Here is a 20,040-nt window from a genome sequence, read left to right on the forward strand (position 1 = left end):
AGCTGGTTGAGAGAATGCCAAGATTGTGCAAAGCTGTTATCAAGACAAAGGGTGGCTACTTTGAAGAATCTCAAATATAATTTGATTTCTTTAACACTTTTTTGGTTACTACATGGTTCCATATGTGTTGTTTTATAGTATTGATGTCTTAACTATTTTCTACAATGTAGAAAATAGTAAAACAATGAAAAACCCTTGAATGAGTAGGTGTGCCCAAACTTTTGACTGTTAATGTATATCCTGTATATGTCTCCTATATAACTGTTTGATTTATGTAAATATTCAAGTTGCATTTGTCATTCTGTATTTATTTATTGTCTCCTGTGCAAAGTACCTTTCAGATACACTAACACTTCAGAAGACACCAAACATCTAAATAGCTTAGAGCAGGCTTAAAGCTAATAGCTAGCCACTCTCCCTGACCGTTTTCAAATGCCTCCCAGACACCATGGGGATAATGTTGACATAAGAAAGTTCAAATAGTATCTAAACGGAATCCAGAACTTTGAATGACAGGGTAGAGTGAACAATAGCAAATCCTATTAGCTAGGAGATGAAAACAGGGGAGAGGGGGATCAACCCCTGTGCCCCCCCCCATTCCCACTCCTAAATAAGTACAAACCATGGTCCTATTGGAAACCCCTTCAATTTTCAGTCTAAGGATGATCCCTCCCTCCCACCAAATCCAATACCTGTATCCTCTCCAATTAAATAACAACCTTATCACCTGATCTCTCAGCCAATTACGTACGTTCACATGATCTCTCTTCCAATCAAATCCCTCTAAATGATATCTCCAATCAATACCCCATCAATTATATATGCTTTAGGATACTATCTTCTGAACTACAGCCCCCCTCAAATGAAAAGGTGAAAGGATACAGGGCAACTCTGCTATAGGTTCAGTTTCTATGCCTTCATGTACAATGGGAGTAGCATTTTTTCAGCGGTGCATCCAATCCAAGTCCAGATGGTACATTGGGCTCTCTCTCTCTTTGTGGGATATGTATCCATCCTTGTTTCAACAATCAGTTAGAGGAGCATTGCTCCAGACAACTCCAGGGTCTCAAACATCCTCTTTTCTCCCCACAAATCTTTGAAGAAAGCTCAAGCTCAAAGGCTTGACAGATTCAGGTCAAAGTTAAACCATCACAATCACCTTTTTAAAACAAAGGTTTGGCCGGGCTGGTAGAATTCCTCCTCCAACAATTCACAACCAAATGTGGAAAAACAGAGTGATGGTTGAAATCAGAAATCAGACTAAGAGCAGGGATGGAGAGTGGTGCAGTTCTCAAAAAGATAGCTTGGTAATTCCCGACATAACAAAGACTTGAGTCCGGTAAGGAAAGCTCAAGCGAGACAAAATATTGCTTCAAAAACAAGCGCATAAATCGAAAACAAAAGACACCCCACACTCGGGACACTGCCACAAGCATATAAAGACAGGGGTTCTCCACAAAGATGGGCACGCTCATAACTGGTAGCGGCAATGTAGTAACAACATCCATAGCACTAATGACGATATTAATAACAAGAGGAATTAAAAGGGGTTTGCATCACGTTCAAATGAAAAGTCATTTCAGAGTTTGGTGGCCTCTTTTGACTCGTTGATTGTGTTCTTCATACAGGTTAGTTTGGTAGGCACACTAACAGGCACTGCATGCGATAGGGGTTGGGGTGTGGTGTGGGGAAGGGCTGTGGTATTGCGTCGGGGCGGGGTGAGGTTCATTTCTGTCCGCTGATGGACTGGGATATGGAGCGAGGCGGGATCATGTCCAGCAGGTATTCCCTCTGGCGGTCAGCCAGGCTCGACCCCTTGTGGCCGACCACGTTGCCTGGGTTCAGGTAGGCAATGTTCACCCCTGGAGAGGGAGGAAGAGGGAGGGAGGCAGTGAGAGACTGTCAGAAAGGCCTGCCTCTCAGTCCCAGCCCAACCCCTGGTCTATACAGTCGTATGGCTTATTTCTGTCCCAACCCCAGCCCAACACAGTTGTTTGGCTGATCTCAGTCCCATCCCCAGCCAAACTCCTGGTCTATACAGTTGTTTGGCTGATCTCAGTCTCATCCCCAGACCAACTCCTGGTCTATACAGTTGTTTGGCTGATCTCAGTCTCATCCCCAGACCAACTCTTGGTCTATACAGTTGTTTGGCTGATCTCAGTCTCATCCCCAGACCAACTCCTGGTCTATACAGTTGTTTGGCTGATCTCAGTCCCACCCCCAGACCAACTCCTGGTCTATACAGTTGTTTGGCTGATCTCAGTCCCATCCCCAGACCAACTCCTGGTCTATACAGTTGTTTGGCTGATCTCAGTCTCATCCCCAGACCAACTCCTGGTCTATACAGTTGTTTGGCTGATCTCAGTCTCATCCCCAGACCAACTCCTGGTCTATACAGTTGTTTGGCTGATCTCAGTCCCACCCCCAGACCAACTCCTGGTCTATACAGTTGTTTGGCTGATCTCAGTCCCACCCCCAGACCAACTCCTGGTCTATACAGTTGTTTGGCTGATCTCAGTCTCATCCCCAGACCAACTCCTGGTCTATACAGTTGTTTGGCTGATCTCAGTCTCATCCCCAGACCAACTCCTGGTCTATACAGTTGTTTGGCTGATCTCAGCCTCATCCCCAGACCAACTCTTGGTCTATACAGTTGTTTGGCTGATCTCAGTCTCATCCCCAGACCAACTCCTGGTCTATACAGTTGTTTGGCTGATCTCAGTCTCATCCCTAGACCAACTCCTGGTCTATACAGTTGTTTGGCTGATCTCAGTCTCATCCCCAGACCAACTCCTGGTCTATACAGTTGTTTGGCTGATCTCAGTCTCATCCCCAGACCAACTCCTGGTCTATACAGTTGTTTGGCTGATCTCAGTCTCATCCCCAGACCAACTCCTGGTCTATACAGTTGTTTGGCTGATCTCAGTCCCATCCCCAGCCCGCCCCTGGTCTGTTTACTCACCAGGGATGCTGTAGAGCTGGCGGCGGTTGTCGTGATGCTGCTGCTGCTGCTGCTGCTGTTGTTGTTGCTGCTGTGCCCGGCTGTGCCCACTAGTGCTCAGCTGTCCACTGCGCTTTCCAGTCATGCCCAGCAGGCTGCTGGCCACTGAGAGCTGGGAAGCCTGGGCGAAGTTGGACAGAACACCCCGGGCCGAGCCAGACAGACCCCGTTGGAGGGAGGCCTGTGACTGGGTCACCTGGGGCTGAGGCGCCTGGAGGACACACACACATCAGATAGAGAGTCCATCTGTCAGCATGGGACATCCTCAACAACTAAAGGGGGTGTGATGACAGATGTGGAAATGTGAAAGTAGCAAAGCACCTTCCCCGCCCACCTCAGGATTCCCCTTTTTGCAGCCATTATACCCCTGTTTTTGTGGGGTGTAAATTCACGCGTCACATAATCATTGCTGGATGAATTTATTTCAAAATAATATATGCCAATTAGGAGACACTTTTAACCAAAGCGACTTACAGTCATGCGTGCATACATTTTAAGTATGGGTGGTCCCAGGAATCAAACCCATTATCCTGGCAAGCGCCGTGCTCTACCAACTGAGCTACAGAGGACCACATAAAAGAAACGCACATTCCAACCCTTGCTTGTAAATACACTTTCCAATCGCTTTTTAACTACCGCTCAAACACATGCCAGTCCAGTTCAAAATGTCAACAATGGCACATGTGGTTTTTGATATACATCTACTTCAATGCCCACCCTTAGACAGGGATTAAAGACAGAAGAGAAAGTGATCATTGCACAAGAGGGTGGTACATTTTTGTAAAGTTTTAAAAAGTACAGATTTATTTCATTTGAAGTGTTTACATAAAAACTCAGCAAGTCGCTCCCGAAAATGTACAACCAAATCTCATAAATAGGGGGTTTAATATTGCACAAGACAGAGGTTTATGTAGTTTATGAGTTATAATTCAGTCAATATTTGATCAATAAAAAAAAAGATGTATCAAGTATCCTTTATGCAGCTGTTACAATTGGACCTTTCATCAACTTTGCTGAACAATGCTAGATGACAGGGTGTCTGTTGCAGCAGGTAGCACTTACTAACAGCGGTGACAGTGACATACCTGTCTGTGTGTGTGATGTCTGCTCATGGACTCAGCCTTACTGACGCTTGGAACAGTCTGAGCTGAACTGGTGGCAAGAGCGGCTTGCAACTGGATTCTCTGCTCAATCTCCTGTGACCCATTTAGTAAAATATGGTTATTCACACACACGCACACATACACACTTTCCCTGTAAACAATGGTTGCCTGAACAGAGAACAAGGATCCAATGGAATGCTGACCTGCTCCTGCTGTAGAGCCTTAACGAAGGCGTTCTTCAGCCTATTGGTGTGCTCGGCCTTCAGTGCCTTCTTCTGATTGGATGACATACAGGTCTCGCAGAGTATGCGCCCACCCTTCTCCTGCTTCCAGTGAGGGGTGAAGTCCGTCTTGCACTGGGCACAAGAAAAGGGTTCCATGGAGGAGGGCAAACGCAGTTTACCTAAAAGAGAGAGCCACAAGAGTTCAGTGAGGGGAGAGGGGCCCGATTCCAAATGGACTCATCTGATAACATTGTTGGTTTGATGGTTGTGTGCAGGACAAATGGCTGCTAGGCATCAGCAAAATGGTTCCAGTTCCTTCCCTCACCCTGACTGTCAATGACACTCTGCACAACCTCCTCCAGGCCCACCATATAGATAAACTCGCTGTTGGCTGCTGACGGCAGGAAGTGGAGGAGCGGTGCCGGTGGCTTTGGAGGCGGGATCTCCAGCAGGGTTTTCTCCAACTGCTTCCTCAGGGCCAGCTTGGCGGCCGCCTGGCTACTGGCTGTGTCTACCATGGAGGAGCCCACCGATGTCCCCCCTGGGCTGTGTGTGGCTGAGGGGCTGACCGCCCCCACCCCCGACACCCCGCTGACCCCTCCCGCGGCTCCGGCCGCCTGCATGTGGGTCAAGCTCATGTAGATGGCCGAGGAGGAGGAGGATCCAGAGCGCTGAGAAGCTGCCACCTGCTGGGTAGAAGACTATAAGTAAACATAGAGAACCATACACATCATTCAGAGAACGTCCCCTGTCCATAGACTGCTTACAGATGAAGGAAACCAATATGTGATTTTGTAATTTGGGTAAACTATCCCTTTAGTTTAAGAGAACCAATAAATACAATTTCATCAATAAAATTGTATTTTCTAATTATCTCTCAAAAAGTGTGCATTTATCCCCTACAATAATCTATACTCTTATTTCATTTTTTCCACTGCTCTATGATGATTTTGACCAATAACAGGGATGACATTGGGGTTTACCTGCTGGTAGCTAACGGCGTTGTTAGAGGAGCGCATGCCACCCTGCTTCTGCTGTGCCAGCCTCTGGCCCTGCAGCTGGGCAGGATTGGGCGCTATCACCCTGCTCTGTGACATCATCATCTGAGACATGGAGCTGTTGGTGGCTGACCTGATCACTGAGTGACCCTGGGGGAGGAAAGAGGAGGAAGAGAAGGAGGAAGAGAAGGAGAAAAAGATCATAAGTAAGACATGGGTGGTGTTTGTCAGTTTTCAGTGTCATGTCTTTTTCCTGCTCATATTCACCAGAGTTTATTTAAGAGGGTAATGCCTCTTCATACCACGAGATGGTGTCACTGTGCTATTAAAGAAACAGGATACCACTGCTTTATTGTGAGATGGTTCTCATGCAAAATGTAAAAATAATTGTTCAATCCCATCCCCCAACCCCCCTCTATGTCTTCCTTGTGCCTGCCCAACTTGCATTGTGACCAACCCAAGGCACAAAGGGAACCCTAAGAGAACCAGTACTGTAGCCCACCTGTGCAGTGCTGTAGCCCACCTGTGCAATGCTGTAGCCCACCTGTGCAGTGCGATGGTTCTGGGGCTCTGGGGTGTGGTGGCCAGGGCGGCCAGTCATCTTGCTCATGCTCTGAGCCCCGTGGACGGCACCGCTCTGGAGGGCAGACACTGTGTTCTGGACCACAGGGACCTGATGGGGGCGGAGAGTAGAGGTGATACATAGAATAATACTAACATAATAAGTTTATTTACCCTGACACTTTTATCCAAAGCAACCTATAGGTAAGCCCTTTATACTCCATACTGTATATTGGGTGAAATAGCAGATTTGGTCACTGATATGCCCATAAATTGGATAGTGGTATAGTAACATAATATACATTACATCAGAGCTCTGGGTATCTGTTTTAAAGCGGTATATTTTAATTTTTTATTTGATTTTATTTAACCTTTATTTAACTAGGCAAGTCAGTTAAGAACAAATTCATATTTACAATGACGGCCTACCAAAAGATTTCAAATAAAATAAAAATATAGGACAAAACACACATCACGACAAGAGACACCACAACACTACAAAAAGAGAGACCTAAGACGACAACATAGCATGGCAGCAACACATGACATGGGAATCAACTGACAGACATTCTAAGCGGGCAACAAGAAGATGCCCCCATCCTTCATGCCAATTGGGTTACTTTGGCATTAATGATCACTATGTTTGATGAACAGTTACGAGGATGACATGGCGTCATACCCTGGGTTGTTATTCTGAACAGAAGGAGCCTGTATTCAGGGTCTCTCTAAAGTGTTGCCTTTCAATTACAATGGTTATGCATATGCTTCTCATTTTCTTTATGTTTAGGCCCTATAGGCCAATTCCCCTGAGTATAAAGTGTTAATGCATAAGCAGTAAGTGAGTGAGAAAAGGATGAGTGCAGTGGATGAGTGAGTGAGAGAGGGATGAGTGCGGTGGCTGAGAGAGTGAGAGGGATGAGTGAGGTGGCTGAGAGAGTGAGAGAGGGATGAGTGCGGTGGCTGAGAGAGTGAGAGAGGGATGAGTGAGGTGGCTGAGAGAGTGAGAGGGATGAGTGTGGTGGCTGAGAGAGGGATGAGTGTGGTGGCTGAGAGAGTGAGAGAGGGACGAGTGATGTGGCTGAGAGAGAGAGAGGGATGAGTGGTGGCTGAGACAGTGAGAGAGGGATGAATGCGGTGGCAGAGAGAGAGAGAGAGAGAGAGGGATGAGTGCGGTGGCTGAGAGAGAGAGAGAGAGAGAGGGATGAGTGCGGTGGCTGAGAGAGTGTAGTGTGACAGAGTGAGCAGTGGATGACAGAAGGATGAGCAAGTGGATGACTGAATAAATGTATAAATGACTGACTGTGAGAAAAGGAGAAAACGTCAACAAAACTAAGGAGATGATTGTGGACTTCAGGAAACAGCAGAGGGAACACCCCCCTATCCACATCGATGGAACAGTAGTGGAGAGGGTAGCAAGTTTTAAGTTCCTCGGCATACACATCACAGACAAACTGAATTGGTCCACTCACACAGACAGCATCGTGAAGAAGGCGCAGCAGCGCCTCTTCAACCTCAGGAGGCTGAAGAAATTCGGCTTGTCACCAAAAGCACTCACAAACTTCTACAGATGCACAATCGAGAGCATCCTGGCGGGCTGTATCACCGCCTGGTACGGCAACTGCTCCGCCCTCAACCGTAAGGCTCTCCAGAGGGTAGTGAGGTCTGCACAACGCATCACCGGGGGCAAACTACCTGCCCTCCAGGACACCTACACCACCCGATGTTACAGGAAGGCCATAAAGATCCTCAAGGACATCAACCACCCGAGCCACTGCCTGTTCACCCCGCTATCATCCAGAAGGCGAGGTCAGTACAGGTGCATCAAAGCTGGGACCGAGAGACTGAAAAACAGCTTCTATCTCAAGGCCATCAGACTGTTAAACAGCCACCACTAACATTGAGTGGCTGCTGCCAACACACTGACTCAACTCCAGCCACTTTAATAATGGGAATTGATGGGAAATGATGTAAATATATCACTAGCCACTTTAAACAATGCTACCCTATATAATGTTACTTACCCTACACTATTCATCTCATATGTATATGTATATACTGTACTCTATATAATCGACTGCATCCTTATGTAATACATGTATCACTAGCCACTTTAACTATGCCACTTTGTTTACATACTCATCTCATATGTATATACTGTACTCGATACCATCTACTGTATCTTGCCTATGCTGCTCTGTACCATCACTCATTCATATATCCTTATGTACATATTCTTTATCCCCTTACACTGTGTATAAGACAGTAGTTTTGGAATTGTTAGTTAGATTACTTGTTGGTTATTACTGCATTGTCGGAACTAGAAGCACAAGCATTTCGCTACACTCACATTAACATCTGCTAACCATGTGTATGTGACAAATAAATTTGATTTGATTTGACTGAAGCAGATGAGTATAGAGGATGGATGGGACTGCATTGGGTGGGTGACTGACTGACCTTCTGCACCAGGTTCTCCTTCTGCATCTGGCTCTGCCTCAGCTTCTTCAGCAGCACCAGCCGGGCCTCCTCCAGCCTCAGCTCCTCTCTCAGAGCCCTGATCATCTTCTGCCTCTCCTCCCCTGTCTTACCCTGAAGCACACACATAGAAACAAATGAGCACACATACTGCACCCACTTCTGCCATTCCTCTGCATACACACATATACAACTATAAAACTTGTCATTTTATCTATTGTACTTGGTTTTGGTGTATAGATGATGTGTTACAGCTGATGCCAATTATGTATAGAGGTTATAATGTATTATAGCTAATACCAAATTAATATCTGTAGTGTTTTCCTAGAGTGTCTCAAAACAATCTGAGTGGTCCACAATGTGTTTTTTTATTAATTAATGTATGAATAACTCTATACAACTATGCACTATTCTAACACTCATACACACAAAAAGACAATATGCACATACTTCTACATTTTTCAAGACTGCAATAATATGTGCTGAAACACACACAAACCTTAAACATCTCCAGGTTCGCTACCCTCAGGCGTTCTTCCCCTTGGCTGGGCCCTCTTGGACTGGACGCCTCATTGTCTGACAGGACGATCACATCAGGGGAGGGTGTGTGTCGCTCCCGGTCAACGTCACTGTGGAGGAACACACACACTTTCAACTCTTGACTGATTTTTAATTGTAAGAAAGATTTCTATTTTCTCTCCTATCCTCTTGTACTCCCCCTCTCTTCTCTCTCCTCCACTCACCCTCTCCGGGCGCTGAAATCCACCGGCTCCTCGCCCATGTTCTCCTTCCCGCTCTTTCCCACCATGCCATGGGCTCCCACAACTTGACCACGGAGGCTCCCATTGGTCTTCTCCTCATAAGCCCCTCCCCCTGAAGACCCATGACCCTTGACCTCACCCCCTAGGGCCCCGCCTCCTGAGACCCCTCCCAACACTCCCCCCTCCAGGCTGGCCAGGTCCTTGCGTTTCAGATAGGCCAGCATCTTGAGGCGCTCCATGGCTTGGTGGCCCTCCATCTTGATGCGTTTGGAGAGCAGCTCGTCTCGCTCACTGCTCGTGGCGCCGCCTGCAGGCGAGGAGGAGTCCAGGCCTCGCTTCAGCAGGCTCAGCCGCACCGCCTCCTCATTCAGTCGCTCCATAATGGACTGGATGGATGAGAGAGAAAGAGAGAGACAGGGATGAAGGGATGGAGAGGAGTATGTAGGAACATCTCTAACTTAGCCGTGATTATTTGTCCTAAGGTAAAATAAAGATTTTCTGAGATCAAAAGAGCAACATGATTATGACATATCTTGAAATGTGCAACTCAAACAAAAACAATGAAAATCTCTACTCAAGCAAATTTTGGAAACAATATTGCTGGCAATGGAGTGGGGTATGAGACACTGGAGCAATTATAAGCAATATGGCCATGAATAGCATATGAACATAAAATCTAAAATTCCCCATTTATTTACTCATCTCCTATAGCTTTTTGTTGCCTGACACATTGGTACTGGAATTTGTCAGCTAACAAACAAGCAACAAAGAACTCAACCTACTGTCAGTCAAGTCAACAATGGCAATGCAGACATACGGATAACTACATTTAGCAAACGTTTTGCTTCACAATTCTAAGCTAGTAAGTGTAAATGGTCATCAAGCTATCCAGCTAGTTTAACATACAAAAAAACTCCAAACAAAAAACTAAATGTAAAATCTACATGGCTAGCTAGCGAATTAGTCTGTTAGTCCGATTAACATAGCATGGGTTTCGGTTAGCATGCTAATGACGATTAGCATGCACCCCCGCGTGGATATCTGTCAGTTAACATGACAAACTCAATACAGTATGTACACTGAATGTACAAAACACTAGGGTCACCTGCTCTTTCAATGACAGACTGACCAGGTGAATCAAGGTGAAAGCTAGGATCCCTTACTGATGTCACCTGTTAAATCCACATCAATCCGTGTAGATGAAGGGGAAGAAACAGGTTAAAGAAAGATTTTTAAGTCTTGAGACATGGATTGTGTATGTGTGCGCCATTCAGAGGATGAATGGGCAATACAACATTTTTAAGTACCTTTGAATGGGGTATGGTAGTAGGTGCCAGTCACCCTGGTTCGAGTGTGTCAAGAACTGCAACGCAACTGGGTTTAGAATGGTCCACCACCCAAAGGACATCCAGCCAACTTGACGCAACTGTGGGAAGCATTGGAGTCAACATGGGCCAGCATCCCTGTGGGACCCTTTCGACTGATCAAAATTACCCAGCTTATAAAAAGTTTCTAATTTTCAATGGAAAAATGTTGCAGCAGCCACAGTGAAGCATAGCTGACAGGTCTGCTGCTCTCCCACCATATTGTTTGTTTTGCCACCTCAGACAACGCTAACAGTTAGCTGTCATTACCCCTGTCCCATAACCATAGACTAGCAGCAGGCTAACACAGTGCAGCACACACAGCTATCCTATTGAATTAAGAGTGAAATAAGCATGTGTAACAACTGTGTTACAACTCCAATAATCATTATTCATACCTCCATCCTAAAAGTTCATATTTCCATCAAAGCCAACAGAAAACAATGGGAGAAATGCTTGCTGCCCTTTAACATGGCTGCAGATACAGAAAAAGGCACACACCCACACTTTTTCCTTCCTGACCTCCTTCTCCAGTCTGAGTTAAAGGGGTATGTAATATGATATGTACCCAAGACAGAACATGCTTGAGGGCTTTTATGTATATATATGGATGTATACTGTATCCTGTGTGTGTACTATTACATGCATGGGCACATATGATGCCTTAAACATGCACACACATGCGCATAAAGACGGTCATTTAATTAATATGTCGTGTCCTCTATCAGGCCCTGAAATGGTTAACCGTGTGTGTGTGTGTGTGTGTGTGTGTGCACAAATCCGATTGTATTTGACACACTTGAGTCATAGGAAGGTTGGTTGAGGATGCACAGGCAGGCAATGTAGGTTGTGCACAGGGAGTTAGTTTGCCCTGCAACTTAGACCAATAATACGCTTAAAGAAATCAGAGAGTGATGAGGATTGGCCCAGAAGAGTGGGGGGAGGGGTTGTCAAGGGACTAGATGGTGGACTGGTTATAATTAGAGCATAATGCCTTGCTATGTAGAAATGGTAGCACTCTTGTGTACACACACACACACTAACACGCCCATTTATAAGGACACACACGGTATGGTTTTTCAATGTAGCAATCTTTTTAAAAAATGCATTGTATGTTTACTACTCTCTCTCTCCAGGTCCAGAGAGTCATCATGAGACATGGAAGTTACCACTTCCTTTACAAAATGAAAAAGGAAGTGGTAACCCACGTACAAAACTGTGGAGAGAGAGCAGAGCAAGAGAGATCAGGAGCAGGTAGAAAAGTGAGAAAGTGCGAGTAAAACCAAACGTGGCTAACAAGCCAATCAGAATTGCATTGTGGTGTGTGTTTGTGTCTGTGTGTGTACATGTGATCATCTTTACCCAGCACCTCTTGCCCCCCCCCCTTCTCTGTCCCTATTGCTCCTTATATAATGTGATGACTGTTTCCCTCAGCTGCAACAAACCACCATCTCTCTTTCCCTCTCTCACCAGTCTCCTCCTACAGCGCCCAACCCCAACACGCATCGACACACATGCGCACACACATGCACACACACACACCACACTCTGGGCCCGCTGCCAAACAACACAAGTCAGACGCCTCCATACCGCGAGAGGAAGAAGAAAAAGGGGGTGCTAAGATGGAAGGATGGTAAACGAGAGGGGGTGATCAGCATAAGCACAGACACACACACATACTTAAACAGCACACAGACAGACAGACAGAAAGACATACACACTAACATTCCCTTAAAGCTACATAATCATTATCCTGCAAAGTGAAGCTACTGTTGAAGTGATGTAGAGGTTGGACAAAAATACATTCTACTGGGACCAGCACCCTCGATTAAAAAAAAATACAGGGATATACACAAAGCTGTCTTTACTGTCCTTTCTCTTTTTTACAATGATCATATTGGCATTAAAATAAGACAATCCTACAGGGGTTATGGACAAAGACCGCTATGATACAGTATATTATAATCACTGTAGCCTATATGCTGTAAAAAGAGAGCTATACAATAGAAGACGGACACAGTAACAGATAAAGATATGTACAGTATTCTTCAGCCATACCCAGCCCTGCGAGAAGACACGGGCGGGCGCACCCACACACACACACACACACACAGGGATTTCAGAGACCATGCCAACATAAGGCTCCTTTGTTCCTGTTCCTCAACCCCCACCCCTCCTCCATTTTCCTACAGTTGTGCGATGCCAACAAAGCACCCGTATAAACACTCCCCTCCCCTCTCCCCGTCCTGACTCCACTTCCCTCCATCCATCCCTCAAAAAACACTGGGGAGAAAATACAACTTTTTTTATCGTAAACATATGCTGCATAGTTGTGTTTGCAAGACCCCGAGGGGGGAAGGGAAGTGACAAATAAGGGCTTATGTCGTACTGTTAGGAATATAGTCCCAAGGGCTTTGATTTATGTAGGGACCAAGTATGTGCATGTACGTGGTGAATGAGGAGTAGATTACAAACAGAGATGTGATTCACTTCGTTAACCTTATTGTTGCTTGGTACTAGCAGAAGTCAGTGCAGAAGCAGCGTTAGAAACCCACCAACCCACCGCCTAAACCTGTCAATGAGAGAGCACAGGTTGTATGCAAATAATGAAGTACTGATGATCACCCCACATTTGACAACACATTGGTAGCAAGGTGCAACCGAATGGAAGAAAGGAATCAGCCATGAACCCACCCATGAGTCCTGACTTAATGTGGGAAAACCCTGAGCTAAGTTCTGAAAAAACACCAACACCAAAAAAATCTGGTTTTAACATTTGTTCCAACATAATACCCTACAGCAGTGGTTCCCAAACTGTGGTTCCGGCAGGGGTCCAGGTGGGTTGCGTGATAAAAAAAAAGTGTGCATTGCACATATTTAGAAATACATTTTCGGGATGGAAAAATGCTTTCAGTGTCAATTTAAATGACTAAAATCAAATAGAAAGTATGTAGAAAAGATAATGGACCTATAGAATAGCCTAGAATCTTTGAGAGCATACAACAAAATAAATGCTAGACTATCAGGCCGCCATTCATTTTGCTATAATATTTGAGCATAAGAACACAGCATTAGCCATTAAAAAAAAATGTAATTGCAGGAGATTAGCTATTAACTGCAAAAAAAGGATCTCAGCTCTACGGCAAAATTTGTAGAACAGCTGTAAATTAGCTTTAAAAATATACATTTTTCTGTCCTCTGCTAAGGTGATATTGTTTCCTTATTCTTTGGTTTGTGTAATAGTAAAACGAGCAACTTTTATATGTGTTGTGATACTTGTAACTGATTTGTCTTTCATAATTGCCCCCGAGGGGATAAATAAAGTTGTATTTAATTTAAATGAATATGTATTGTCAGACTGAATCGCTAGAAATGATTATCAGGCTAATCTAAAAATCCTATCATCATTATAAATCACCAGTATTACTATAATAACATGTAATGGTCCATTCATAAAGAACACGGGTGGTTCATGCTGGGTCACTGTGGTCATTAGGAGGGAATCAAACACAATCATATCTAATTCCATTCAAGATCAGTGTTTATGGGAGGAGGAGAGAAATTAGGACAGGACACAAATAATTAACAGGGCCTTAAGTTTATCTCATAACTGTAGCCTGATGAAAACTGTATTGACTGAAAAGAAAGGGGAAAATATATGAGGACATGGCGGTGATGGCATCAGGGGTTGTTGTCTACAACCAATAGGGTTTCATCACACGATCAACCCCAGGGTACAGAGGGTTCCTGACATGAGACTGATTAGGAAACAGTGTCCATGGAAACCAAGGGGTAGCTGGTCACCTTGACAAAAAAGTCAGAAAAATTGAATTAAAAAATCAGAATCTATTCAATTGGATGAATCTATTTACTCACACAATGAATCTGGCACAATTCAAATGCAAAACACACACAGTTCAACATTACACTGTAATATCATATCATACACACACCTGTAGTGTCAGATCATGTAATCCAGACAAACGAACCTACACACCAACACCCATCATCCTGCTCCCACTACACTACAACAACACTTAGGAGGCCCAGCCCTTCATCACACAACACTTATCACATGGTTGCCATGGCAACTATGGCCTGTCTATTTATAGACCGCACCACTAATCAATTTAATTTCTGCGGTTGCCTAAGCAAAGGAGGGAGCAAGGGACAAAGGGAGCAAGAAGAAGAGGAGGAGAGAGCAGAGATGTCAGAGTTCTGTGTTCTGTGTACAGTGGAGATGCTGAATTTCCCCAGAAAGACATCCATACCTTTGTCCTAATGATACATGAACCATGATTGATCTAGACAGAAGCTTTGTTAAGAGGATTTTGAAATGGACTAAGATGGACAGACATGTACATGCATATTATGAATACAGGACATTCCACGGGTAACAGAATGATGCTGAGACTCAGATTTTTCACTTTAACCCTATCAGTCCCAAGACCCCAGCAAAGATCTGCTTTTCATTTATCTGAATTTCAATTATCTGCATATTCAGCCCTTATTTTAAGCCAATTAAGTGTTTTAGACCTACCATTTAATTTTCAAGACAACCATGGCAACAAGTAAAACACAAAACAACTTGACAAACAGTTGCATTCATGAGTTTTATTGACAAATGTCAACAACAACAAAAAATGGTCAAATGGTATCTATAAGAACCCCTTATCTTTTAACGACCGTTGTGTAGCTTGTGAGCGTCATAGAGCAAAACGTGTTACATGTAAGTGTCCGTGAGGGTCTCAGCTTTCCATAGATTGCTTATAGTAGTTTGTAGCACAAACCATTCGGATGTTTTTGGTAAAAGATCTAAAGACGTTTTTATAAAAAGACCCGGCCCCCTTTGGGATCCGCCCTTGTCTCACAAACACCACTCTAGCTCAGCCCCTGTTAATCACACACTCATTTTTGATTTATTTAACTAGGCAAGTCAGTTGAGAACAAATTCTTATTTACAATGACGGCTTACCCCGGCCAAATCTGGACAACGCTGGGCCAATTGTGCGCCGCCCTATAGGACTCCCAATCACGGCCGGATGTGATACAGCCTGGATTCGCCATCGATAAAAGACAGCACTGTGCAGCAGTCTTCATTGACCTGGCCAAGGCTTTCAACTCTGTCAATCACCGCATTCTTATCGGCAGACTCAATAGCCTTGGTTCACCAACTACTTCTCAGATAGAGTTCAATGTGTCAAATCAGAGGGCCTGTTGTCCGGACCTCTGGCAGTCTCTATGGGGGTGCAACAGGGCTCAATTCTCGGGCCAACTCTTTTCTCTGTATAATATCAATGATGTCGCTCTTGCTGCTGGTGACTCTCTGATCCACCTCTACGCAGACGACACCATTCTGTATACATCTGGCTCTTCTTTGGACACTGTGTTAACAAACCTCCAAACGAGATTAAACGCCATACAACACTCCAACTACTTTTAAATGCTAGTAAAACTAAGTGAATGCTCTTCAACCGATTGCTGCCCGCACCCTCCCGCCCGACTAGAATCACTACTCTGGACGGTTCGGACTTAGAATATGTGGACAACTACAAATACCTAGGTGTCTGATTAGACTGTAAACTCTCCTTCCAGACTCACATTATGCATCTCCAATCCAAAATTAAATCTAGAATTGTCTTCCTACTTCACAACAAAACCTCCTTCACTCATGCTGCCAAACATACCATCGTAAAACTGACTATCCTACAGATCCTTGACTTCGGCGATGTCATTTACAAAATATCCTCCAACACTCTACTCAGCAAGCTGGATGTAGTCTATCACAGTGCCATCCGTTTTATCACCAAAGCCCCATATACTACCCACCACTGCGACCTTTATGCTCTTGTAGGCTGGCCCTCACTACAGATTTGTCGCCAAACTCACTGGCTCCAAGTCATCTATAAGACTTTGCTAGGTAAAGCCCCACCTTATCTCAGCTCATTGGTTACCATAGCAACACCCACCCGTAGCGTGAGCTCCAGCAGGTATATTTCACTGGACATCCCCAAAGCCAACACTTACTTTGGCTGCCTTTCCTTACAGTTCTCTGCTGCCAATGACTGGAACGAATTGCAAAAATCACTGAAGCTGGAGTCTTATATCTCCCTCTCTAACTTTAAGCTGTCAGAGCAGCTTACCGATCACTGTCCCTGTACACAGCCAACCTGTAAACAGCACACCCAACTACCTCATCCCCATATTATTACTTACCTTCTTGCTCTTTTGCACCCCAGTATCTCTACTTGCACAACATCATCTGCACATCTATCACTCCAGTGTTAATGCTAAATTGTCATTATTTTGCCTCTATGGCCTATTTATTGCCTTACCTCCCTACTCTTCTACATTTGCACACACTGAACATAGATTTTTCTATTATGTTATTGACTGTACATTTGTTTATGTGTAGCTCTGTGTTGTTGTTTTTGTCGCACTGCTTTGCTTTATCTTGGCCAGGTCGCAGTTGTAAATGAGAACTTGCCTCTTGCACTGAGATGCAGTGCCTTAGACTGCTGCGCCACTCGGGAGCCGGATGGTCTTTAGGTCAAACACATGACGTTTAAAGGGGGTTAGAACTCCAAAGCGCGATGATGGGACTCATTGGGTTAAAATGTATGCCAAACAAAAACCGACGATTGTTAAACAAACCAAAAAAGTTCTATACACAAGGAAGAGTTTTAACAATTTTCACAGAAAATGTTACAAAAACACATTTAGTTGAAGAACAGTGCAGATGCAAAGTTTGGTAAAAGAATGATGGCACAAAGAGCACAAACCATCATTCTGTTACCAAACTTTGCATCTGCACTGTTCTTCAAGTACATGTGTTTTTGTAACATTTTCAGTGGAAATTGTTTAAGTAGTATTTCTGCATGGTTGTATAATTTGTTAAGCGTTGCAATCATTGGTTTATGTTTGAAATACATTTTAAAGTGAAACATGTGAGCCTCAGCATCTTTCTGTTGCCATGGAATTGCACATACACAAATGCATTGCCATGGAATTGCACATACACAAATGCATTGCATCTGCCATAAGGCCTATCCCATCTAGGTCAATAAGGCCTAGTCTATAACATAGTTCACAGAGTTGGGCCTCCTGTCCCTTTAAGAACAGGACAGTCACCCATTATCTCTCCTTTCTGTTCCCCTGTGGTGCCAAGCACTGTCCTAACGCGCTACCCAGTCTGAGCCGGTCTATAACCTCAGGATATGAAATGATCTCTTAATGTGAAGCCTTTAGTGACATTACACGGGAGAGAGAGAGAGAGAGAGAGAGAGACAGGTGGTAATATGTGTGCGTGTGTGTGGGTGGGAGTACAAACGCGTGATGTGTGTGAAATTCAGATTAGTTCTATGGAGTTTGTATTGTAGAAGCCTTTCAAACCCTCCACACGGCTTCTAACCTACATTAACCAACACATCGTCTGCCAACCACTCGTGTCAGGGTTTGTGTTGTGATGATGATGTGAGGTATATGAACCCTAAAGAGTTGCCAGTTCGGGTCCCACTTCAGTTCAACCCAGGCTGTGCTCCTTTAATTGCACACTTCATTCCAATTTGCTTCTGGAGATGAACAGCCCAAGAGATGTATAATTTGCAGCCAGGAGATATACAAATGGAGACTAGAATGACAGAAGAGCACGGAAGGGTCGACAACCACCTGTCCATCCCCTTACTGCATTTCTATTCCAAAAATAAAATGTATGGCAGAGGAATCTCCAAACGTTCATCTCACCTGCAAAAGTCAACTAGACAAGTTCTTACAGGAAAAAAATCAGGAAAATGACAGTCAAAATTCGGCATAAATCAAAGATTTTGGCTTTTTATCTGTTTGTTACGGTTCGTTCTATCTTTGTATAAATCAGTGCAACTGATTACGGTCTCTGTTTGGCCTCCATGAGTAAATGCCATGATAGGTTGAACAAGTGGTTCTCAAGGATGGAAAAGATTTACTATTGGATTCCTAGAAAAAGTGGCAATGACTAGTGAAACATTGTCCCTCTGTGTTGGTCACAAAAACCAAAGAGGTGAAGTCAAAGTCTAACCCTAGTGGGAATGAATACAGAAGTTACAAAATGTTAATAAATAAACACTTACATAAACCAAATAGATTATCTGCTTATCTATTGGTTTTCACAAGTGACATTTCTGATGCAAAAATACATCAATTGACCTGTCACTGAAACATACCTGCCACTGAAATGTTCATAAAACTCAGAGAAAAAAAACGAGGTTGACATCAGCCAAACAAAATTTGATTAAAGTCAACTGATAAGAACTCTGATCGTCTGGTTGCCCCACGTATCACTACAGTCATTCACTGATTCCTTCAACAGCACTTGTCATCGCCAACCATGGTGGCCATTTGCATAGGGCTAGGAAACAAGTTGAGAGGGTGAACACGTCTTCACTTACGTAAATGGCTGATGCATTTTGAATTCATTTTATTGTATGACATATGCACAACACTTCATGCCATTTGTCTCCAGTTCGCTCAACAAATATCCATGTTCAGAAACTCGATCGTAGCAACGTTGATAAATATATTTAAACAATCAAATTACAACCATCGGTTTCAGATTAACATTTTGTTCATAACGACACCACGAAGACGCATTTTTTCCCCCAACCAATCTAGGTTAACCTCAAGGGACTCGAGATTAAACAATAAACGTATTCTGCTCTATATGTATCAATATGATCCGCGCTCACTGTATCATTTATTGCTACAATGTAAACAAATTTGGAACGTTAAAACATTATCAACGTTTGTGTCAGCTGTTTTAGACAGACCTCTTTCATTACCTACATGTTGGAACTAAAAATAACGGCAAAGCACATAACTATTAACCCAATAGAACTACTATGTAACCGTTATTTCGCTACTCATCTCACATTGTCCCAGTACTTCAGTTGGACTGAAGTCTGGAGCCTTATCACATCTAGAACCATGATCCGGGGATTTTTAGTTAAACTTCACTTCAGATAGGCCGCGGAAAAATCCTCGGTCTCACCTGACTCGCCTTCACCCCGCAGGTTCCACTGGCTTCGGGTTTGGCTTTGGGATCCTGGGGCGCTGCAGTAAATCCTCACAACCAGTCAGTCCCCGGCACTGGCAGGCAATACAAAAGCGCTGATTGGGCCCCGACAAGCTCTCACGCTCTCTGTCCGTAACCAGACAGACAAATTATTGGACCGCGCTTGTGTCACTGACGCGCCTCTACTCAAAAGGTGTATGTTGTTGTCTGGAGGGGAGAAAAGAGGAGAAATTGACCGAGATGCCCATCCTGTGAACAATACAATATTTAGGCTATATGCCATCGAAAACATGACATTTTCTCATGTTGTCAGTTATTCTACTGTAGACATCGCGTCGAATTCATTGATTGTAGCCTACTGGGCCTACTTTGATGCATTTATACTATTTTTAGTCAAGGGGCAGTTTTGTCAAGTTCTTGTAGACTGTTTCTTATGCAATCACTTGGACATTATGTATTTGAAACATATTTCACGGCTGAGGTAGGCTACCAGTATGGGACCAGCAT

At 44.1% G+C, this 20,040-nt stretch overlaps 1 protein-coding gene across 4 annotated transcripts; it reads right to left on the reverse strand.

The window, feature by feature from the left end:
* Nucleotides 1-858: 858 nt before the first annotated feature.
* Nucleotides 859-19,801, reverse strand: LOC112228625 (transcriptional repressor p66-beta). Of its 4 annotated transcripts, none has more exons than XM_024394103.2 (11): nt 19,510-19,801; nt 9,106-9,509; nt 8,862-8,991; nt 8,345-8,476; nt 5,829-5,999; nt 5,312-5,476; nt 4,654-5,014; nt 4,308-4,507; nt 4,087-4,197; nt 2,963-3,212; nt 859-1,862 (listed from the first exon to the last, which is right to left on the reverse strand). In XM_024394103.2, the coding sequence occupies exons 2-11, from the start codon at nt 9,501-9,503 to the stop codon at nt 1,726-1,728; spliced, it is 2,055 nt and encodes a 684-aa protein (XP_024249871.1). In that variant the 5' UTR covers nt 9,504-9,509; nt 19,510-19,801; the 3' UTR covers nt 859-1,725. The 4 variants fall into 4 exon arrangements, with proteins under 4 accessions (XP_024249871.1, XP_024249863.1, XP_024249890.1 ...); XM_024394095.2 differs by having other exon boundaries at nt 4,654-5,017; nt 19,510-19,797; XM_024394122.2 differs by having other exon boundaries at nt 4,654-5,017; nt 5,871-5,999; nt 19,510-19,794.
* Between the last annotated feature and the right edge of the window lie 239 nt (nt 19,802-20,040).

This window comes from Oncorhynchus tshawytscha, linkage group LG03 (assembly GCF_018296145.1).
Source record: "Oncorhynchus tshawytscha isolate Ot180627B linkage group LG03, Otsh_v2.0, whole genome shotgun sequence".
Lineage (NCBI taxonomy): Eukaryota > Metazoa > Chordata > Actinopteri > Salmoniformes > Salmonidae > Oncorhynchus > Oncorhynchus tshawytscha.